Source organism: Myotis myotis, unplaced genomic scaffold, assembly GCF_014108235.1.
Source record: "Myotis myotis isolate mMyoMyo1 unplaced genomic scaffold, mMyoMyo1.p scaffold_m19_p_8, whole genome shotgun sequence".
Lineage (NCBI taxonomy): Eukaryota > Metazoa > Chordata > Mammalia > Chiroptera > Vespertilionidae > Myotis > Myotis myotis.
The window spans coordinates 48,098,181-48,119,449 of record NW_023416390.1 but is presented as its reverse complement, the minus strand read 5'-3'; the positions used below and the strand labels follow the sequence as shown (position 1 = coordinate 48,119,449).

Here is a 21,269-nt window from a genome sequence, read left to right as displayed (position 1 = left end):
ACCCTGCAGACCAGGCCAAGGGACCCCACAGGTTCATGAATCCGTGCACCAGGCCTCTAGTATAAAGTAAATGATAATATTTATAGGACACATTGGTGTAAGCAGAGGTGGTTGCTGGGGCTAGAGCAAGCCCAGGCATTCTCCAGCTGCACCAGTGGCTGAGTGTACCCATATCCAGGTCCAGCTTAACTCATGTGCCCAGGAGAACAGGAAGGAGCTCTGACCAGGTAAATAGAATGGGCAATAGGGGAATATACACTAAACTTACCTTCCAACCCAGTCCACTGCTAATCCATCTGGCTGCATTATGTATTTCAGGCCCAGGTCAATTACTTGCACATGGTTGTTACTGCCAGATTCAAAGTTGGGGATGTAGGCACGTTTGATAGCACCAAAATTAGAGCCATGCCCTAGCACAGTGTAATATATGACACCTGCAGAGGCAAGACACACACGTCAGTTTCATGTTAAGAACATCAGGTAAGAGAGGACCTGGGGTCTAGTTAGATGAAGTACTGTTCATTTATTAACATCTATACCTCCTCATTGTTCCTATATTAGTAATAATTCAATTACACCCATATGACCAAACCTCAAAACCTCTCATTACTTGAATAGCTATTAGCTATACATGCTTCAATTGGTAATACTGATACAGACTTAATTGTTTTTATTTAAAGGTAATTCATTAAAACATATTTCAGTCAAGAGTCTATTTATTCTCATTAGTATCAAGTTCTAGTTTCCAAAATAGAACATATAGATAAACCAGGGGCAGGCTGTTGAGAGTTTGAAATCATACAAAGTAACAGTGACAATCAAGGAGTCATGCAGATGTGAAGTCTTATTTTATGTACAGACTAAAAGACAGTAGGCAGCAGACATTTTGAAAAGCATAGGACGATTGTGACTTTTAAGGCATATACTTTCCTAGGTATATACTAGTCTTAGAAAGCTTATTGTATTGCATAACTGTGTGAAAACATAATAACAAATCATACATTGCCCAGTTATTGATAGTTTGCAAAGCATCTTCATATCTATGATTTCATTTGATCTTCAACACAACTCTCAGAGGCAGGCAGGCAGAATGAGATTTCTGCTCTTACTTTACAAATAAGAAATGGTGATCCAGCCCTAACCAGTTTGGCTCAGTGGATAGAGCGTCAGCCTGTGGACTGAAGGGTCCCAGGTTCAATTCCGGTCAAGGGCATGTACCCTGGTTGCGGGCACATCCCCAATGGGGAGTGTGCAGGAGGCAGCTGATTGATGTTTCTCTCTCATTGATGTTCCTAACTCTCTATCCCTCTCCCCTTCTCTCTGTAAAAAATCATTAAAATATATTTTAAAAATATATAAAATTTATAAATAAAAAAAAAAAGAAAGAAAAGAAATGGCAATCCAGAGAACTGTTACAATTATTTAAGGTCACAAAGCTAGTAGATGAGGGAGACAGGCATAGAAGGCATGTTTCCTGACTGCCGCCCATGACCATGTCCCACACACCATTCAGAGACATGAAAGGCTCCACATAAGCATTATCAATTTTTCATTCATTAAACTAAGTTTTTTGAGCACCTACCATGTATACTTTACTAGATGTTTGGTCAGGTGCTAGGCATGTAGACATGAATTAGATTCAACCTCTGGTTCCAAAGAGCACATAATTAAGAAAGAGGTTGGGAGAAAAATATGTGGACAAATAACTATAACTCAATGTAACCCATGCTTTAGGAAAAGCATGTATAAAATGTTACTGGTTCAGAGGTGACCAATAACAAAACTGTGCCAGGAGGAATTACAGAAGTTGTCACAGAGGAGGTGACATCTGAATTGGGTCTTTGAAGTTTCAGTAGAAATCTTCCAAGTGTATAACAGTGGGGAAGAACAAGATCTGTGTGAGCAAAGACAAGGTGATATTAAACAAAGGGCTATGAATGGTCCTGAAAGGATAATCCCCAGGGATGGGAAAAGGTTCAGTGAGAACTTAGGAAAAGTTGGCTGGGATTCATGGCCATGCTAAGGTATCTGGATAGAAGGTATCCATGCTGGATAGAATAAGCTTCTGCTTCCACTCACACAACAAAATTGACTCATTACAAATAAATCCCCGAAGTTCAACACCTTATAAGTCAATTAATTCCATTAAATATCAATGACAAATACCCAAGTTCATACTCACTGAGAGCTATGCCCTCGGGATCCCAATCATAATCGATAGCCTGAATATGTTCTTGTTCTTCAAGATAATCTGCGTACTTCTCAGATGAGAGATTATATTTTCGAATCCGCACGTTTTCAGGAAGTAGCAACAAAGGGGGGTCACCTACAAACAAATGAAGGGCTGCTTTATCTGTTTGTTATCTACCTGAACTTTTTATATATATAAAGTAGGTTATAAAATAGCAGGTATCCTCCCCCCTTTAAAAAAATGAGGTTTTATAGGAATCTATCTCCTATAGAGCTATCTATCCAACTGGGTTGCAAAATCCATGACTGCGGACATTTTTATCTCCATTCAGGTGGAAAGCTAGCATTTCTATTAGGGGCATTATCCATTCTTTATTCTTTGTCCTCAGTGGACAACAGTTTAGAGCAAGGCAAGACTGAGATTCCCTAGAAAGTGTCCTCTTTTCCACTATTTTTTGTTCCTTATTCACCAGCAATAAAACAGACAAGATGGCAGACAATCAGTCTCACAGAAGAAATACAATTATGTATAGTCTTACTAAAAGTTTACCAGAAAGTCCTCATTCCTAACTCTTTACTGACAGATTTTATGATTCTTTTAACAGGTAATCAGCTCCATGACTCAATTTAGCTCCTAGCTAATGACAAAAAACAGCTTGTTCTTGATTTAAATTTTTTTTTTTTTACCTAAAGCACCTATTTTAATGGTGATCCTGAGTTGCAGTGTCTAAAATTTTTTATTTTATATACTTACCTTGTCAATCAAATTTAATTTAAGTAACTTATGGAAGTTTATTTTATAAATTTCCTATCTTGACATTATTATGTTTTATATGAATATTCTAATTTATTTCAGTCATCTCCTTAAAAGATTGAAACACTTTTTAAATTTGCTGCTTAATTACCAGACCAACTGTTCAAATGCCTTTGCACTAATTTTCATTCAATATCAAAAATGTTTATAGGGTAAAACACTTAAGTATGGTAGTCAAATGTATGCAATAAAAGCCCAACTTGTATGAAGAAATTAAACAGTCATTTTACCTTTAATTTTCAAAGTAAAATGCCACTTTTTTTAAATCAAATTCCTTAAACCTTAGTACAAACTTTAAATTCAAATCCGTAAGATCATGAAATCCTATACCCCTTAAATGAGATATACTGATTTCAATCAGAACCTTGGAAATTTGGACTATAATATTTCTAACCTAACAATCTTTCTCTTTTGTACATTTCTATCTAGTACTTGTTACTGCTTTTTGTAAGACTGATTCTCAGATATTTGTATTAACTAAAATGCAGAAGTAATGATTGAAATTTTGAATGTGCCAGGTTTTCTGGCACATTCTTTCTGTCTGTGATCACTAGTCCATGAACAATAAAATAGGGATATGTCAACAAGGTGTCTTTGATGTTCCTCAGTTGAATGTGACTTTGTTAGTGATCCATCTTGAATTACAGGACCTCAAACATTGATCTCAGTGGAGTGGAAGTTGGAGAGCTTCATTAATTTCCTTATATTATTGACCATCCTATAAGAATGCTTTTATTGCCCTAACCGGTTTGGCTCAGCGGATAGAGCGTCGGCCTGTGGACTCAAGGGTCCCAGGTTCGATTCCGGTCAAGGGCATGTACCTTAGTTGCAGGCACATACCCAGTAGGGAGTGTGCAGGAGGCAGCTGATTGATGTTTCTCTTTCATCGATGTTTCTAACTCTCTATACCTCTCCCCTCCTCTCTGTAAAAAATCAATAAAATATATTTTTTTAAAAAGAATGCTTTTATTGTTTGAATCTTCTGGAAGGTGACATCTTTCCTACCTTCTGAAGTGGACAAGAGCCTAAGTCCAGAATAAAAAGTAACACCTGACCCTTGTTTGAATCCCTAATTATTTGTTGGGAAATTGTAATTTTTGTTTTAATCTAGCAAGGGAGGAAAGAGGAGAAGAGACAGGATGGGTGTTGGAAGACAAGTCACTGATGAATTAAAAATAAGACTTTAAGTCTAAAATTTATTTTCTGGTATATTGTACTCATCAGCATTTATTTCTCTGAGCGTCGATCAGTCCTAACATGAACCCATCATACCATCAGCTTCACACCGATTTCCATGGATGCCACTAAAGAACCTGAAGCCTTCGGCACAGTAACACTCATAACTTCCTTTAGTGTTTTGGCAGTGCTGTGGACATGTCGCAAATTGCTCACACTCGTTGATGTCTGTAGGCAAAATAAAACCAAATATGCAACATCTGCTCCCATCCATTCTTTAGAAACCCTGCTTCTTTTTAAATCCATATTCACAATGAGGACTGAAAAGACTGCAGATGAAAACAACAAGCAGATACCAACGTTTGTAGAACACTTTCCATATTTCTCCTATTTAATCATCCAGAAAGACTCTATGAGGTATGGATTGTTATTAAACCCAAAGTCTCAAAGCTGGTAAGCAATGAAAACAGGTTTTAAACTGAAGCAGAACAAACGTTTCCCTTTGGGGAAGGAGATGTTGTCATCACCACTTCCCCTTCTGCCAACTAACTTCAGAAATGGGAGTAATTGATTTGGTTTTTCAATTGAGTTCTTAAGCTTCAGCTTCCAAAATAACTCTTCCAGTCATCTGAGTATGGCACTTCATGTGTTAGAAACAATAAATTCAAATAATAAAAGAAACTTAAAATCATACTCATAACTTAATAGCTTGAAGAGCTATCTTCTGACTATACCCTTAAACTCATTCATGTCTGACCTAAGTAGGTGTGTAATATATATGTTGTTCGATTTAAGATAAAAAATTAAGACGTGTGCTTGTTAAAATAATTTGATCTCACATAGTGATACGATAAACAGCCATCATCACTGAAGCATTCATAAGTCATATCAATTTCACAGATATTACTGAGGATGAGCTCTCTGCCTAGCACCCTGCTAGGCATTGATAAGATAGTATAGAAAAAAAGCACTTGGATCCCTGAATTTTTGTATGTTTTCTCACAACCCAAAAATTTAATGAGGAAAATATATCTTGATATTTGTCATCTATGGCTATATATATATTTAATTACTTTAAAACATATAACCAGATTGAGAATGGGCCACCACACCTAACAGTAAAATTACTGGTGCACCTGAGTACTTTAATGAGCTAGAACAATGAGTTTAATCCCATTCAGGGAATTAAATGGTGGTTTAATAATAGAGAATGAGTGAAGAACATAAAAAGGATAAGGTTCTCCTAATAGGAATTGGAGGAAATATATTCTACCATCACAGGAGTTTCTGTCTGAAATACTGGCTTTGAACCCAGGTCTACAGGAGCAGATAAATCCTCCTTCACTTAATTGGGTACAATTTTGTTCACATAGATTTTCAGCACATGATCTTTCTTTTCCTTTATCTGAAAAACAAACAAAATCACAATATTACAAATGGAAGGTATAAACCAGACCAATCACAACTATTCTTTGCTAAATAAGTGTTAGCCAGAGCACAATAAAATACATATGTTAGTCATATGTATGCTAGTAGAACAATAAATTGGTATACATGGAGAGGAATTTTGCAATATATATATATATATATATATATATCAAGGATTTCAAAATATTCATACTTTTACTCAGTTATTCCACATTAATAAATTTTTCTCTCAAGAAGGAAAAAACATATGTATTATGATTTATGTTTAAGGATTACAATATTATTTATAATGAGAAAATTCTGAAGGCAACTTGAGTGTCCATTTAACAGTAGGGAATAAATTATGGTATACTGTATTTTATCAAATCTAAGGTACCTCTAGTGCACCATTATTTTATGCAACACTAAAATAGAAAAGATCTGGGACTTACACTACGGCATGTTATCAATTGTAAGATGTATCCTGGCTTCAGAGATATTAACAGTGAAACTAAACATGCATTTTAGAATCAATGTTTATTATTTATAATTATCTACAAAATGGATTGTAATGTAATCATCAAAATTCATGGTTTCAAATGATACTTTTGACCTAGGAAATATCTATAGTAAAAAAGAAGAAAAAAGATTGTAATATTATTTAGTATAAAATATTTCTTTAAAATTTTTAAATATTAAGAAATACTTTTTTGCACATGTACACAAAAGTACAATAAATTTGGAGATTAGTTCTCTCATAATGATGTGATTCACGTGATTTTTACTTTTGATTGTTGATATATTTTCTGGATTTTATAACTTTCATAATAAAAATAATCATCTAATAGTTTATCTTTGTAGGGCCCATTTGAATGACTCAGTATTCCTGCTGTTCTGGGGCCCAGATCCTCCAGGATAGCCTTTTAATAGTTAGGACTCTACTCAGGACACTTTGTTGCTCATCACTGTCGCCAGTTCTTGTCTCTGCAAGTGTCTGTCCAAGCTACCTGGCTTTCATTCTTGTCATTCTTATCAGTTTGCTTGTTTTATCCTGAGTGATAATGGGGGGTGGGAGGGTTTGGGATGGGAAAGGTGGTTTTCTCCATAAAGGATTTAAGTTTCATCTACTTCTGAAATGAAATGTGTCTTCATCACAGGCTTAATATTTTAGTCAAAGAGACTGTGGTATCTCCTGGCTCAATTCTTTCAAATCCAAATAGGTTTTTTTAAAAATGTATCTTTATTGTTGATGAAAGTATTACAGATGTCCCCTTTTCTTTCACCATTGACCCCCCCTTAACCCATCTCCCCTCCCCCTCCCCCTGACCCCCAGGCCTTCACCACACTATTGCCTGTGTCGATGGGACATGTATATATGCATATAAGTGCTCTGGTTAATCTCTCTCTACCTCCTTCTCCCGCACCCCCCACCCCCTCACCTTCCCTCTGAGATTCGTCAGTCTGTTCCATGCTTCCATGTCTCTGGATCTATTTTGTTCATCAGCTTATTTTGTTCATTAGATTCTATATATGAGTGAGATCACGTGATACTTGTCTTTCTTTGATTTGCTTAATTCACTTAACATAATACTCTCCGGTCCCTTCATGCTGTCTCAAAGGGTAAGAGGTCCCTCTTTTATAGAGCTGCATAGTATTCCATAGTACAAATGTACAGCGTCATTTTTATCCACGCAGGTAGATTTTTCTCTGTCTTCTACAGTAGGCAAAGAAGTGAACTTCATCACTTCTCAGAGTCCCTTAGGGTACAGTGACTATATATGTGGTTTAAATAAACCAAAATCAGGGAGTTTCAAAAAAGAAAAATAGCCACAAAATAAAGCACAATGGCATTCAATGGAATGCTGCCCTTGGAGTTCATACTTCAAAGCTGTACACATGAAAGCCTTATAATAAAGCCAGAACTGGTTTGGCTCAGTGGATAGAGCATCAGCCTGCGGACTCAAGGGTCCCAGGTTCGATTCTGGTCAAGGGCATGTACCTTGGTTGCGGGCACATCCCCAGTCGGGGGCGTGCAGGAGGCGGCTGACAGATGTTTCTAACTCTCTATCCCTCTCCTTTCCTCTCTGTAGAAAATCAATAAAACGTATGTAAAAAAAAAAGAAAGCCTTATAATAAAGTCTGAACTCTTAATAACTACACATTGATAAATAAGTCTTTTCAGATTTTCTATTTCTTTTGGAATCAGCTTTAGTGTTTTCTGTCTTTCCAAGAATTTGTCCATTTAATCTAAGTTGTTGAATTGGTTGACACAAAGTTTCTCACAGTATTCCCTTATTATCTTTTAAATTTCTGTAAAACAGGTACTGATGCCTCCTCTACATTGCTTAATAAATGTGACCTATTTTTATTAACATACATACCCTGGGCCCTATCACATAACCTAAGTCTCATGTGCATTATTAGACTCCGTAATCTCCTCCCAGCTCCAAAATCTGTATGTGATTAGGGGCTCTAAGAGGTTAAAAAATTTCCAAACCAACTGCTCCCTTGCAAATCCTGTCATGTTAATACTTTTTAAATGTACATAATCAAATACTTCACTATAAACAAACGAACAAAAAAAAAACTACAAACCCCATTGAGAAAGTACATGAAATAAAGGGCAAGTCAACTTCATCTGGCAGGTTACCCATACCCCTTTGCTCAATATAGGAGCAAAGCTGCCAATAAGTCTCTGGGATGCCTCAGGAAAAAGTGATTGAAGCCCAAGAAGTTGAAAGCATGTGGCACTAAGGTGACTAAGACATGGGCTCCTAGAGTTTGAAGAACTCCCTCCTTTTTCCTCTAAAGAAACCAAGCTGGTTTGGCTCACGGGATAGAGCATCGGCCTGTGGACTGAAGGGTCCGGTTTCCATTCCAGTCAAGCGCATGAATCTCAGTTACAGGCTCCCAACCCTGGTTGGGGTCAATCAATGTGTCTCTCTTATATCGGTGTTTCTCTCTGTCTTTCCCTTTCCCTTCCACTCTCTCTAAAAAATATCAATGGAAAAACATCCTCAGGTAAGGATTTAAAAAAAGAAAAAGAAAAAGAGACCAAGGCCTGGAGAAGTCAGTATTTGCCTAAAGGGGCACAGCGAGTGGCAGAGGAACTAAAGGGCAGCTCTCCGAGCCTGGAGTCATGGGACTGTTCAAGTTCTGCCTCTGTCACTCTATGCGACTTCAAGCACGTTACTTACGCTCTCTGAGCCTTATTATATAGAGAGACATAATAGCAGCGACCCAATGGGGCTAACTTGAGTGACAAATTAAATAATATATGTGAAAGCATTTCCTAAAAACTATAAAGGACTACAAAAGTGTGAATTATTAACATGACATTCCAACATTTCCATGACAATATTGAGATAGGACCATCCCTTGATTGTGTTTGTCATCTTTTTCCCACACAAACTTCTCCCTCTACTTTAAAAATAAAAATAAATGTTTCCTTCCAAGGTCCCCTGTGACATTCTCATCTTTACCAACTACCCTTAGAACAGCGGTTCTCAACCTGTGGGTCGCGACCCCTTTGGAGGTCGAACGACCCTTTCACAGGGGTCGCCTAAGACCATCCTGCATATCGGATATTTACATGACGATTCATAACAGTAGCAACATTACAGTTATGAATTAGCAACGAAAATAATTTTATGGTTGGGGTCACAACATGAGGAACTGTATTTAAAGGGCCAGAAAGTTGAGAACCACTGCCTTAGAAGCTTTTCCCCTAAGTGCCAAGGATACTGCATTTGGCTTAAAATGAAAAAAATTTGAACACAAACAACATATGTAGCTGAGAGGCACCCAGTGAACTGGGAAGAAGTACTCTGCAGCCCTGGCCGGTTTGGCTCAGTGGATAGAGCTTCATAGCCAGAGGACTGAAGGGTCCCAGGTTCGATTCTGGTCAAGGGTATATGCCCGGGTTGCGGGCTCAATCCCTAGTAGGGGGTGTGCAGGAAGCAGCCAATTGATGACCCTCTCATCATTGATGTTTCTATTTCTCTTTCCCTCTCCCTCTCTGAAATCAATAAAAATATATTTTTAAAAAAGAAAAAAAGTAGTCTGCAGATAGGTAGATCGGAGTCGGGTCAAAGCCTAGCTCAACTTCTTAATGAGAGAAAGACATGGCCATTTTATTTAACCTCAAAGCTGGGCTTCTCATTTGTAAGGAGAGAGAGCTCATAGGATTGTTAAAAGAATGCAATGAGATAGCACATGGAGTGTGTAGCACTGTGTCTGGTATAGAGTAAGTGCTCAGTAACAGGCGGCTGTGGGCTTGAATGCAGCTCAGCGCACCAAGTCAATTAAAGAGAAGCACGCAGCTATCATCTACTTTATGTTACTCATGCTTTCACTAGGTAAACCTGAATTGACACAATGAAATATAAAAATAAGTCTTTACTTACTGCAACCTGTTTCATCAGACTGGTCACCACAGTCGTCAACATCATCGCATGCAAGGTGCTGTGAAATGCATTGCTTGTTGCTGCACTTAAATTCATCTTCTGCACAAGGTCTCGGGGTCGGACCTACACCTGTAATTTAAGAATGAATTAAAGTCAGAACTTTTTCTTCTGTGAAACCAGAGGCTTCCCTCTGTGGCAGGGACAGTGGCTACTCACCAATAACCTCGTGCTTCCCGACATTTCCCAGTCTCCCTTGCAATTATGTTAGGACCATGTGACTAGTTTTGGTCAATAGATTCTGAGTTGGAAGTGACATGGGTCATCCTGGGCTGAAGCAATTGAAAGCTCACTCCCCCCCCCCCCCCCCCCGACCCCTTTGGCAACCCTGAAAGCCATGTGTTTGAGGCGGCCTCTTAACAAAACATCAACTATCTGGTCTTGGCTTCACAATCAGGAGGCAAGCAATGAGGACACTGATGTTGGAGGCAGGAGAGATGGAGACCTGGGTTATGCAATGGTAAGGCTGTCACCCTGGAAACACTGGAAGGCAGACCACGTGCTAGCTGAACTTGTCAGTCTCAGGAAAGAGGTTGGAAAACAGAGGGTTAGTGATATACACTGCTTGCCATCACCTCAGTCTGGCAAGGCAGTATAAGAAAGAAATAAGCTCAGGGAAAAAGTGGTTGATTTACAATCAGAACTGAAAGAAAGAAAAGTCCAGAAATTTGGAGTATGGGAAAAGGTGATTGCTTTTATGTCCCAAACAATAAGAGTCTAAAGTTTAAAAGGCTTTGAGACACAAAGGCCCAGTAAAAGCTTGGTTGGATGAAATGACTGCCCATTCATTTTTCACGATGGCCTGAATGTAACTGACAAACAGTTGAGGCGAAGGTGCATGAGGGAAACAAAGAAAAGAAACAAAGCAGATTCAAGAACTATGTCTCATAAGAATCACTGAGTGAGGTTATTGGCAAATACTGGTAGATCCAAAGCCTGCTCAGTTTCTGAGAGAAATACATGACCAAATAAAACAAAATACTGTGATTGAGACTCAAAGGCTCTTGGGCCCTGAACCTTCTATAGCCAGGGAGTGGGCTGAGAAAGCTGTGCAGCACCTAAGAAGGGCACATTTCCACTCCCTCTTCGTTTGAAAAGGACAATAGACAAGGAAACCCGCCCAAAGGGTAGAGGCAGAATCAGTAAGAAGCAGTGGACACAGGTGCTCCTTCCAGAGCACAGCTATCACTCATCAGTGAACCTCCTTTGCTCCCATAGAGGGAGCCCTCATAATGTCCTCAGAGGGTAATCAAGTCATTTGCTCTCCAAGTCAGTGTGCTTTTGAGAGTGAAAGGGGCACTCTTGATAATTCCACCAGGACAATAGGCATAAATCAGGACTGTCCTGGGCCAAAGTGTCACCTTAGCCCAGTGGCTTTCCAGAATTCTTAGGACTGGCGACTACAATGAGTCTCTAATTCTTCCTTCCCCAATGTGAATATTTATTTCTATTATGCTGCCCCTGTTCTAGCATTGTCTACTGGGGGGAAGGCGGTGGGGGTGCAAATAAAGTTGGTCTATTGGTTTATGGGTCTCCAGACCAAAAGCAATCACATCCAGAATTGGTGGCATGACTACTGCCCAGTACCCAGAGCTCCTGGATTTCAGTTATTGATGGGACCATGAGTTATGTCCCTTGGGGAGAGGTTAAGGGTGTTCTCCAAGTGTAGGATGAAAAGCAAAAAGGGATTTTTAGTGGCACAAGGACACATTATGGTAGAAATAATTGGTGTTCACTAAATATCCATGCACTTCCCTGCGTTTCCCAGTCTCCTTTCCAGTTCCAGCCAAAGGACTGTGAACACAAGATGTCTGTCACTTCCAGGCGCAGGAAACTAAGAACCTGTGTGCCTCCTCCACTTCTCTCTCTCCTGTCCCAGCATCCAGATGGCATAATTACTGGATGAGGGAGGGTTGCCTGACCTTCATCAAACTTTACATGAGTGAAAAATCACTCCCTGCTATTTGAAGCCATTGAAATGTGGCCTAGAGTGACGGCTAGCAATGATTCCTCTGACTGATGTCCTGCTCCTTGGGCAGAATAAGTATTTACTACCTCGTTTTTCCACTCTTGAACTTGACCACATGCTACAAATGTCTTGCTCCATTAAAAAATGACATTTGTAGTAGGTGAAGTGGGACAGGAAAAGGTGATCAAATTGTAAAAAAAAAAATGTTTTAGCTTCAAGTTTTCATCCTATTGTGCTATGCCTCAAATAAACATGTCAACAACGTTATAACCACATGTTCATCTTTACTGAAAACAGGGAGAACAAGTGAACTTGGCAATAGTGTCAGAGTCCTCTCCAGCACACTGTCCTCTCTGGGATGCAAGCTGGCCATAAGCATTCTAAGGCCACATTAATACAAGGGCTGAAAATAGAAAAATTAGGCATTTATGTAAATTTTCCCAGAAGATATTCTTTTAGGGAAAAAGTAACTGGAGTCAGGGGAAATAATTTTCTTACTGACTTTTTCCTAGATAAATTAAATTGCCCAGATAATTAATCAACTCTCCTGTTCAATGGATAGATTTTAAAACATTCTCAAAATGTAAAAGCACAGATTTTTTCAATATTAAAAACATTAAATTCAGCCAGTTTGAAACTTCTATCTTAAAACAATCCATCATTTTTCTCTTCTGAGCAATAAATTTTCATTTTAAAGAATATTAGACAAGCTAACACCAGTGTTGCCATATTTCACACAGTCTTTTCAGCTTTGCATTGATAAGTTCACAGTCATAGATTAACAATTAATAACTCTAGCCTGAAGAGTGACCAGGCCTCATCTTTAAAAACAAATAAACCATTAACCTATGAGTGTGACTCAACCAGTATTTCATATTTGTTTCCATTTTCTTAAGAGAAAAGAGGGAAGAAATAAGAACTGAATATTCAAACAAAAACAAAAATTATAAGGGACTTGCCAACAGCTTGCTCAAATGAGAAAGGAATAAGTGGGGAAGGGTTGCATCTGAGTAATGCATGTTTACAAGGTCTGGTATAAACAATTATGTCGGCAGAGATCTGCAGTCATAGGTGCAGCGCAAGCCTCTACAGAACAAACGGAAATCCCAGAGGTGCATTTTGAAGACTGCAGACAATTTTGGGTCCTTAGTTTTCCCTTCTTTCTTCTGACTTACAGTTTTCCGCTTTCTCATCACTTCCATCTCCACAGTCATCCATATGGTTGCACATCTCGTGACTATAAATACAGCGATTGTTGTCACACCGGAAACGGTGTGGTGACTCACAGGGAACACTCACTAAAACAAAAGACAGAAAAATAAAAATACAGGTCAAGAGTAGAACATAATGTCAATTTCTATAAAATGCCCATATGTCTGCACCACATTTGCTTGATTCAGCCATTCATTTGTTCATTCAATGCATCAATAGACAAATACTGGTATATCTTGAGTATCTGGTATACACCACAGTGCTGTGCTAGACATCAGCATCAATGGGAAACAAGAAAGCCACAGTCCTTGTCCTCATGGAACTCTCTTTCTAGCAGAGAAATGCACTTTACGAATTAACTATTCAACTACAACTGTGAAAGAGCCACAAAGGAGATATGCTATGAAAGCATCTACTGAGGGTACGTGATATATCTTGGGGATAAGGGGTCAGAAGAGGCATTCACAAGGGAAGAGTCTGAGTCAGAAAAGAGCATGGCAGGTTTGGGGCCTGAATAAAAGGTCTCTGTGGATGGAGCACAGAGTGAGGACAGTAGTGGACATGCATGAGCTCTTAGTCTCAGTCGAGAGGCCATTGCTTGTCCCTCTGACATCAGTTGTCATTGAGCCTCCAGAGAATGAAGTTTTACACAATGATGGACTCGCCTTCCTGAATTCCCTCATCAATTACATTTAAAGTTGACATCTCACATTCCAACACAGATTCATTCTGTTATCCAGAGTCAGACCACCAGCTGGTGCTGGTGCACCTATGCGGAACCCAAGGGTAAAACCCAGGTCCCTTACTTATTTGGTACAGGAGCATGGTACCAGGAAGTACCTGGTACTTCTATGCATGTACCAGGAAGTCAGTGAGCTCAACACACATGTGTGTTCTCTTTTCACAAGGAGGTCTTGGGCTGTTTGATTCCCTTCTTTCTTTGTACCACACAGAGGGAGCAAGAGGAGAGACTTATAATGATGTTGGTTATGGGGGGGAGAGGGAGGTCAGATCCAAGAGCTGGTTCTTAGAAGTACAGTTAATAGAATTATTTGCTATGAAAGGCAAGTGCAACACAATAAAATAGTGTTGGTCATTTTTTAATGTGGCTGTGTCTCCACCTCTCCAAAGTTTAATTTTACTAGCTATGGCACTTTACCTTATAGAGAGAAGCAACTTCCTAAGTACTTCTTCTTTGAAAGTTACATATGCTTAAGATATTTTTCAAGATTCATTAAATAAAAACAAAACAAAACATGGTTAGTTATTAACAAGAAAAGAGATGGTGCCCACCCGGTGTGGCTCAGTGGTTGAGCATAGACCTATGAACAAGGAGGTCAGGGTTCGATTTCCCAGTCAGGGCACATGCCCAGGTTGCGAGGTCAATCCCCAGTATGGGGCATGCAGGAGGCAGCCAATCAATGATTCTCTCTCATCATAGATGTTTCTATCTCTCTCTCTCCCTCTCCCTTCCTCTCTGAAATAAATAAAATATATATTTTTTTTAAAAAGAAAAAAAAAAGGTGGCAAGCAAACTGTAAGGATGCCACTGCAAAAATATAATGTATGCTAATTACAGTTCTCTAAAGGGAAGGAAATATTCTGATACATCATTTTCCAAAGTCAAATCCCTGGGCTAAAAATGAATAGTGATGGATCTAAGAAACCAAATGGAAAAGCTGATATGAACTCCAGAAGCAAAGAGCAGCGGAGTCAGGCTAGGACAGCGATGGCGAACCTTTTGAGCTCAGTGTGTCAGCATTTTGAAAAACCCTAACTTAACTCTGGTGCCGTGTCACATATAGAAATTTTTTGATATTTGCAACCATAGTAAAACAAAGATTTATATTTTTGATATTTATTTTATATATTTAAATGCCATTTAACAAAGAAAAATCAACCAAAAAAATGAGTTCACGTGTCACCTCTGACACGCGTGTCATAGGTTCGCCATCACTGGGCTGGGAGCTAATCAATAGTTTCAGCAGAAGTGTTTCTGGGGGTGCCTTCTCCTGTGTTAAGGGCTTTTACTTACAAAAAATTCTTAATCCTAAGCTTGCTTCAGAATCATTTGTAGGGCTTATTAAATGCAGAAATTGGTGGGCCCTACTGTCAGAGACTAGGTGAGGCAGGTCTGGGGTGGGCCCATGACTTTGCATTTCTAACATGTTCCCAAGAGATATGATGGACTCTCCCAGTATAGGGAGGTAACTTTGAGAACTACTGTCTTAGTCTCTCCAGTGACTCCAAACATGTAGCAAAATAATTTAACAACACCTGTTTTCATTCACTTTGTTAAAATCAGTAGTTCTCAACAAGGGATTACATTAAATGCTAAGGAGCTTTTAAAATAGACATCTGCCCACGCCTCATCCTTGGAGATTCTGGTTCATTAGGTCCAAGCCTGGGGAAGGGTCAGAGCATGTGATTTTAAAACACTTCTTCCCAAGTGATTCTGATGTGAACCCAAACTGAGATTCACTGGTTTATAACATAAATATGCATCATGCAACAGAAGGGAATTTGATGGTCTTGAAGTATTATGAAGGAAAGTGACTTTAAAGATGCACTAGTCTTGCAATCACCTATTGTGTTCTATGAAGCTCTAGGCCAGTGGTTCTCAACCTTCCTAATGCCACGACCCTTTAATACAGTTTCTCATGTTGTGGTGACCCCCAATTTCATTGTTACAAATTGAACATAATTAAAGCATAGTGATTAATCACAAAAACAATATGTAATTATATATGTGTTTTCCGATGGTCTTAGGTGACCCCTGTGAAAGGGTCGTTCAACCCCCAAAGGGGTCGCGACCCACAGGTTGAGAACCGCTGCTCTAGGGGTTTGGAAGAGATACTTTGAGGGGCACTGAAAATAGCATGGAGTAGGAGAGGTACAACACCCCTACCAGACTCCAGGCACAACAGATGTGCCTCCAGTTATGCACAATGGGTTTCTAACAAAGACTTCTTTAGAAGAAATTGTGTTTTAAGGCCATAAAATGTTTAAAACCATGGATGTTTGCCCAACTTTCTCATGTCCCGAGTAGAGAACTAAACAGGGAGGCCAAGTGAAATCACAGTGAAGCAGATCATGTGTCCTGTACTCAAAATTATACAACTGCCTCCAGGAGCACAGGCTCCACATCAGAAACAGGTTTTGCCAGACAATACTACTCCCATGCACTCCATTTCCCTCCCTCTTACAGCACAGATGAAGTTCTTCATCGGAACCATCGCCACAGTCGTTGTCACCATCACATATCCAAAATGGCTGAATACAGACGTGATTTTTACATTCAAACATCACAGTTGGGCAGTATGTACCGTTGGGAAAGCGAGTGGCTGTTGGTGGGAAGACACATATTTAAATTATTAGGAGTTACTAGCTTTGGAAAGTTGACCTTCTATTACTCCTTCAGCTCTTTCCATTATCATCTGCTCTTCCTTACTCATCCAGATGTACTGTGGCCTTGAACTGCCTGAAATTCTGATGAAATATTTCTGAAGGACTGCCGGGAGCCGGTCCATGCTTGCTGTTTCAAGGGACCTGGCATATATGGCATACTGTTCTTAATATGTTTGCTCACCTTCTTGGCACTATGTGTTTTAACCAAGGTCTCTGAGAAAGGGTGTTTCCCCAGGTAGGGATTTTCCCCTGAAGTTAGGGAGGGAATAAAACCTCTTAACTAAGTGCCAGGCGGGAAATTAATCACTTTACTATGAACAATCATGCTGAAGCTACATAATCTTTACTCCCTGGAATGGAGATAAGAAACGCCCTAACCTTTGTAATAGAGATTGATAGGATTGAATCAACTGGTATAAATACAGATGTAATAAGACAGCTAGAGACAGAACTTAGAATACAGAGCTTAGAACACAGAACCAAGAAGACAGAACCTACACAGAACCTAGAGACAGAACCTAGCGAGAGAACATGGCAAAAGATCCTGGACTGAACCTGACTACAAAAATTGGCAAGAGAACCTGACTAGAACCTGGTGATTGAACCTGGCTACAGAACCTGTCTGGAGAACCTGGAGAACCTGGCTGGAGAACCTGGAGAACCTGTCTGGAGAACCTAGCAAGAAAACATGGACACAGAACCTGGCTGGAGATCCTAACCAGAACTTTGCTGGAGATCCAGACCAGAACTTGGCTAGAGATCCTGGCTAGGCTGCTGATCAACTGAACGCTGCCTCCATGTCATTCCTTCTTTGCCGACTCCGTCCACACCTTTGGGGACCCCTGGACCCGCTGGGGTTGGACCCCAGCATCTGGCGCCCGAACAGGGACCCCTAGGTAAGCCCCACTCTCGGGATGGATAGGACTCCACCATAGGAAGAGGGTGGATAGTCTTCGCCGACTCCGTCCACACCTTTGGGAACCCCTGGAACAGGATTCCCCTAGGTAAGCCCCCCCCCCCCATTGAGAACCCCCACATTCGGGACGGATAGGACTCCACCAGGGTACTTCAGACCCCCCTATAGAGGATAAATAGGGTAAGAAGGTGGATAGTACAGAACTTAGATTGAGAAGATGTGCCATAATGAGTCCAAAGAAAGAAGACTCTGTATTGATCTTTAGATTAAGAAAATGTGCCATACTGAGTCTAAGGAAAAAAGACTCTGTATTGATATTTTAACACATATGCTTGCTAGCAGAGGAGTTAAGGTTACGCCCAGTCAGACAAAATGTTTTATACAAGAAGTATGTCCATGCTTTTCTGAGGAAGGAAAGGTGCCCGAAAGGTAAATGTAGAGGCATGGGAGAAGGTAGGCCCAAGGAGCCTTATCCTTAACCCCACTGCAGCCTTTCTACCCCGGGAAAGTGCAGGATTGGCAAGCTCTCCCTGGGGTGATTGATCAGGACTCAGGTAATAGCGGAAAGCGCCAATCCTACTCTTAAAATGGATACAAGAGATCATTTGGGGTTTTTCTTTTTAATGCTGGCTTTTAAAAAATAAAAAAGGGGGAATTTGCCGGGAGCCGGTCCATGCTTGCTGTTTCAAGGGACCTGGCATATATGGCATACTGTTCTTAATATGTTTGCTCACCTTCTTGGCACTATGTGTTTTAACCAAGGTCTCTGAGAAAGGGTGTTTCCCCAGGTAGGGATTTTCCCCTGAAGTCAGGGAGGGAATAAAACCTCTTAACTAAGTGCCAGGCGGGAAATTAATCACTTTACTATGAACAATCATGCTGAAGCTACATAATCTTTACTCCCTGGAATGGAGATAAGAAACGCCCTAACCTTTGTAATAGAGATTGATAGGATTGAATCAACTGGTATAAATACAGATGTAATAAGACAGCTAGAGACAGAACTTAGAAGACAGAACCAAGAGACACAGAACCTAGACACAGAACCCACACAGAACACAGGGACAGAAGAACTTCGCTGGAGAGAACATGGCAAAAGATCCTGGATAGAAACTGGCCACAGAACCTAGAGACAGAACCTGGCTGAAGAACCTAGAGAGAGAACCTGGCTACAGAACCTGGATAGAACATGGCAAGAGAACCTGACTAGAACCTGGTGACTGAACCTGGCTGGAGAACCTAGCCAGAACCTGGCTGAAGAACCTGGCTATAGAATCTGGTGACCGAACCTGGCTGGGGAACCTGGAGAACCTGGACAGAACCTGGCTGGTGAACCTAGCGAGGGAACATGGCTACAGAACCTGGCTGGAGAACCTGGAGAACCTAGCGAGAGAACATGGACACAGAATCTGGCTGGAGATCCTAACCAGAACTTCGCTGGAGATCCTGACCAGAACTTGGCTAGAGATCCTGGCTAGGCTGCTGATCAACTGAACGCTGTCTCCGTGTCATTCCTTCTTCGCTGACTCCGTCCACACCTTTGGGGACCCCTGGACCTGCTGGGGTTGGACCCCAGCAAAGGACAGCTGTCGAAGCCCAATTTCCAATGACCTGAGTCATTCTGGGCTAGCACTGGACTTTTTCTTTAGAGGCAAGGGCAGAACCTCAGCTCTACCCCTGATGCATTTACGTAGTTAGTCTCTTTGAAAGCAGGTTTTATGACAACCTCGTCATCAACAATATCTATCATGAATATTCATGAAAAGTTATTGTTTATTCAGTAATTTATTAAGAGTAAAACGTGAATGATCAATCATTATTGGCATTACATTTTAAATAACTTTTCATATGCTATCATGCAATTCAAAAAAATTTTTTAACACCGTAAATTCAGAAATCCAAGTTCTCTATACCCATTTAGTCATTGTTCAAATATTTTTTTACCTGCAATTTTTTACCCAATTAATGATTTGTATAATAGCTGATAATTATAAATACTTTTGGTAGCACAAATACTTACTATATTCTTTATTTAAAATATTATTAATGCCTTGAATGATTACTGTGAATATATATGGATATGGGGACTCAAATCCCAGGTGAACTGATAATTATCACTGAGTGCTGAGTAGAAAATACCTATGGCCTTTTAATCTAAGAAGTGGTGGCTGATGAATAGGTAGGGTCTAACTGTCATATCTGTACAATTCATATAAGCAGTGCCACAGGTGTAGAGGAACTTACGACAAACAGCTTCATCAGAGGCATCCAAACAGTCACTGATTCCATCACACCTCAACTCGTCGGGCACGCAGTGTCCACTCTTACACTGAAAGTATCCTGGATGGCAGGTCCGCATCTCTGCAGAGAAAAGACTGTCATTCTCAGAAGGCCTTGGCATTCTCAGACAGGTATTAGCTCCAGGGGGAGTAGTAAGAACTCAATCGAATTCCAATCCACACCCTGTCACTGGCTCTCAACAAACCCACAATTTACAGTTAGAATAAACAATGAATAATCTCTCAAAGTCATACCTCCCCATTCAAGGGGCGGATATGGAAGTACCTATTTCTCTTCTATCTCTGAAGTTTTTCCTCATCAATCTAAATTCCCCAACTTTTAATGTTTGCTGACTTTTCTCAGACCCAACCCGTACTCGGTAAAAGCTATGAAAATTACATGGGGTTTCTAATTCCTATTCCAATGCTTTGCCTTCCATACCAGAGAGCTACAGTACTATTCCCCTTAGGGCTGGGGAATAGTAGGAACCAATGCTTTTATTTGTTTACTAAGCTGATGCAGATTAAAGTCTGCACCTAGGAAATGTTTAAGTTAAAATAAGATTTTTTAAAAATCTCTTGCTTTCCCCCCTATTATTATTTATCTAGACTACTATAAGTTAAAAATAAAGCATAGAAAAACAGAGCAGAAGATTCTATGCAATGCTAAGGTTTACATATTACATAAGTTACACAAAAATCATTTTACTCTAAAAACCTTACAAATAGTCTGTCAAATGTGCTGACTTAAGTACAATACTCTACAGAAGGCCTCCCAGAGAACTGGGACAGTTACCACAGTCCCGCTCATCCGAGTTGTCTCCACAGTCATTGTTGAAGTCACATATCCATCGAGAGGGAATGCATCTCTGATCGTCACACCGAAACTCACTCTCTGAGCACTCCCGAGGGACTGAAAAGGAAAACCACATGGCCATCAGTGGGTACCAGGAATCACTCAGCACAGGTTGGTGAGAAGGCCTAAGAGCCCTAGGTGCCCAAAGCTCTCTGGGGTCTCAAGTCACAGAGGTCTGCTTGGACAGACTGTCCATCCTCCAAAAATAGACTTCCCACTCCAATGTTAACTCAGTAAGAGGTGATTTAATCTAAAGACAAATTTTTATTTCATGAGACTCTAGACCACCTCCTACAGGACTCAACATAAACTTTCTTATAAACAAGAAGATGACAACTGGGTTGCCCTTTTGTATAAGAAGTTTATGGTCAATTGATATTTGTGGTGTAATCAGTATACTGATATTCTCAATTGCCTATGGCAAATAATAATCACTTCTTACTTCCACAGGGTGACTAAAGTTAGAATGTATTTCAGCCGAAACCGGTTTGGCTCAGTGGATAGAGCGTCGGCCTGCAGACTGAAAGGTCCCAGGTTCGATTCTGGTCAAGGGCATGTACCTCAGTTGCGGGCACATCC

General features: G+C 40.1%; 1 protein-coding gene across 1 annotated transcript in view; it reads right to left on the bottom strand.

The window, feature by feature from the left end:
* The window catches only part of LRP2 (LDL receptor related protein 2), a 199,828-nt gene that overhangs the window by 19,078 nt on the left and 159,481 nt on the right, over window positions 1-21,269 (bottom strand). Inside the window, exons 59-67 of the mRNA XM_036320297.1 lie at window positions 20,631-20,747; window positions 19,800-19,916; window positions 16,438-16,575; window positions 13,195-13,317; window positions 9,994-10,122; window positions 5,454-5,585; window positions 4,277-4,408; window positions 2,183-2,326; window positions 269-434 (exon numbers count right to left, since the gene is read on the bottom strand). Of these exons, the coding sequence (XP_036176190.1) occupies window positions 269-434; window positions 2,183-2,326; window positions 4,277-4,408; window positions 5,454-5,585; window positions 9,994-10,122; window positions 13,195-13,317; window positions 16,438-16,575; window positions 19,800-19,916; window positions 20,631-20,747 (1,198 nt within the window). The remainder of the gene's footprint in view (window positions 1-268; window positions 435-2,182; window positions 2,327-4,276; window positions 4,409-5,453; window positions 5,586-9,993; window positions 10,123-13,194; window positions 13,318-16,437; window positions 16,576-19,799; window positions 19,917-20,630; window positions 20,748-21,269) is intronic.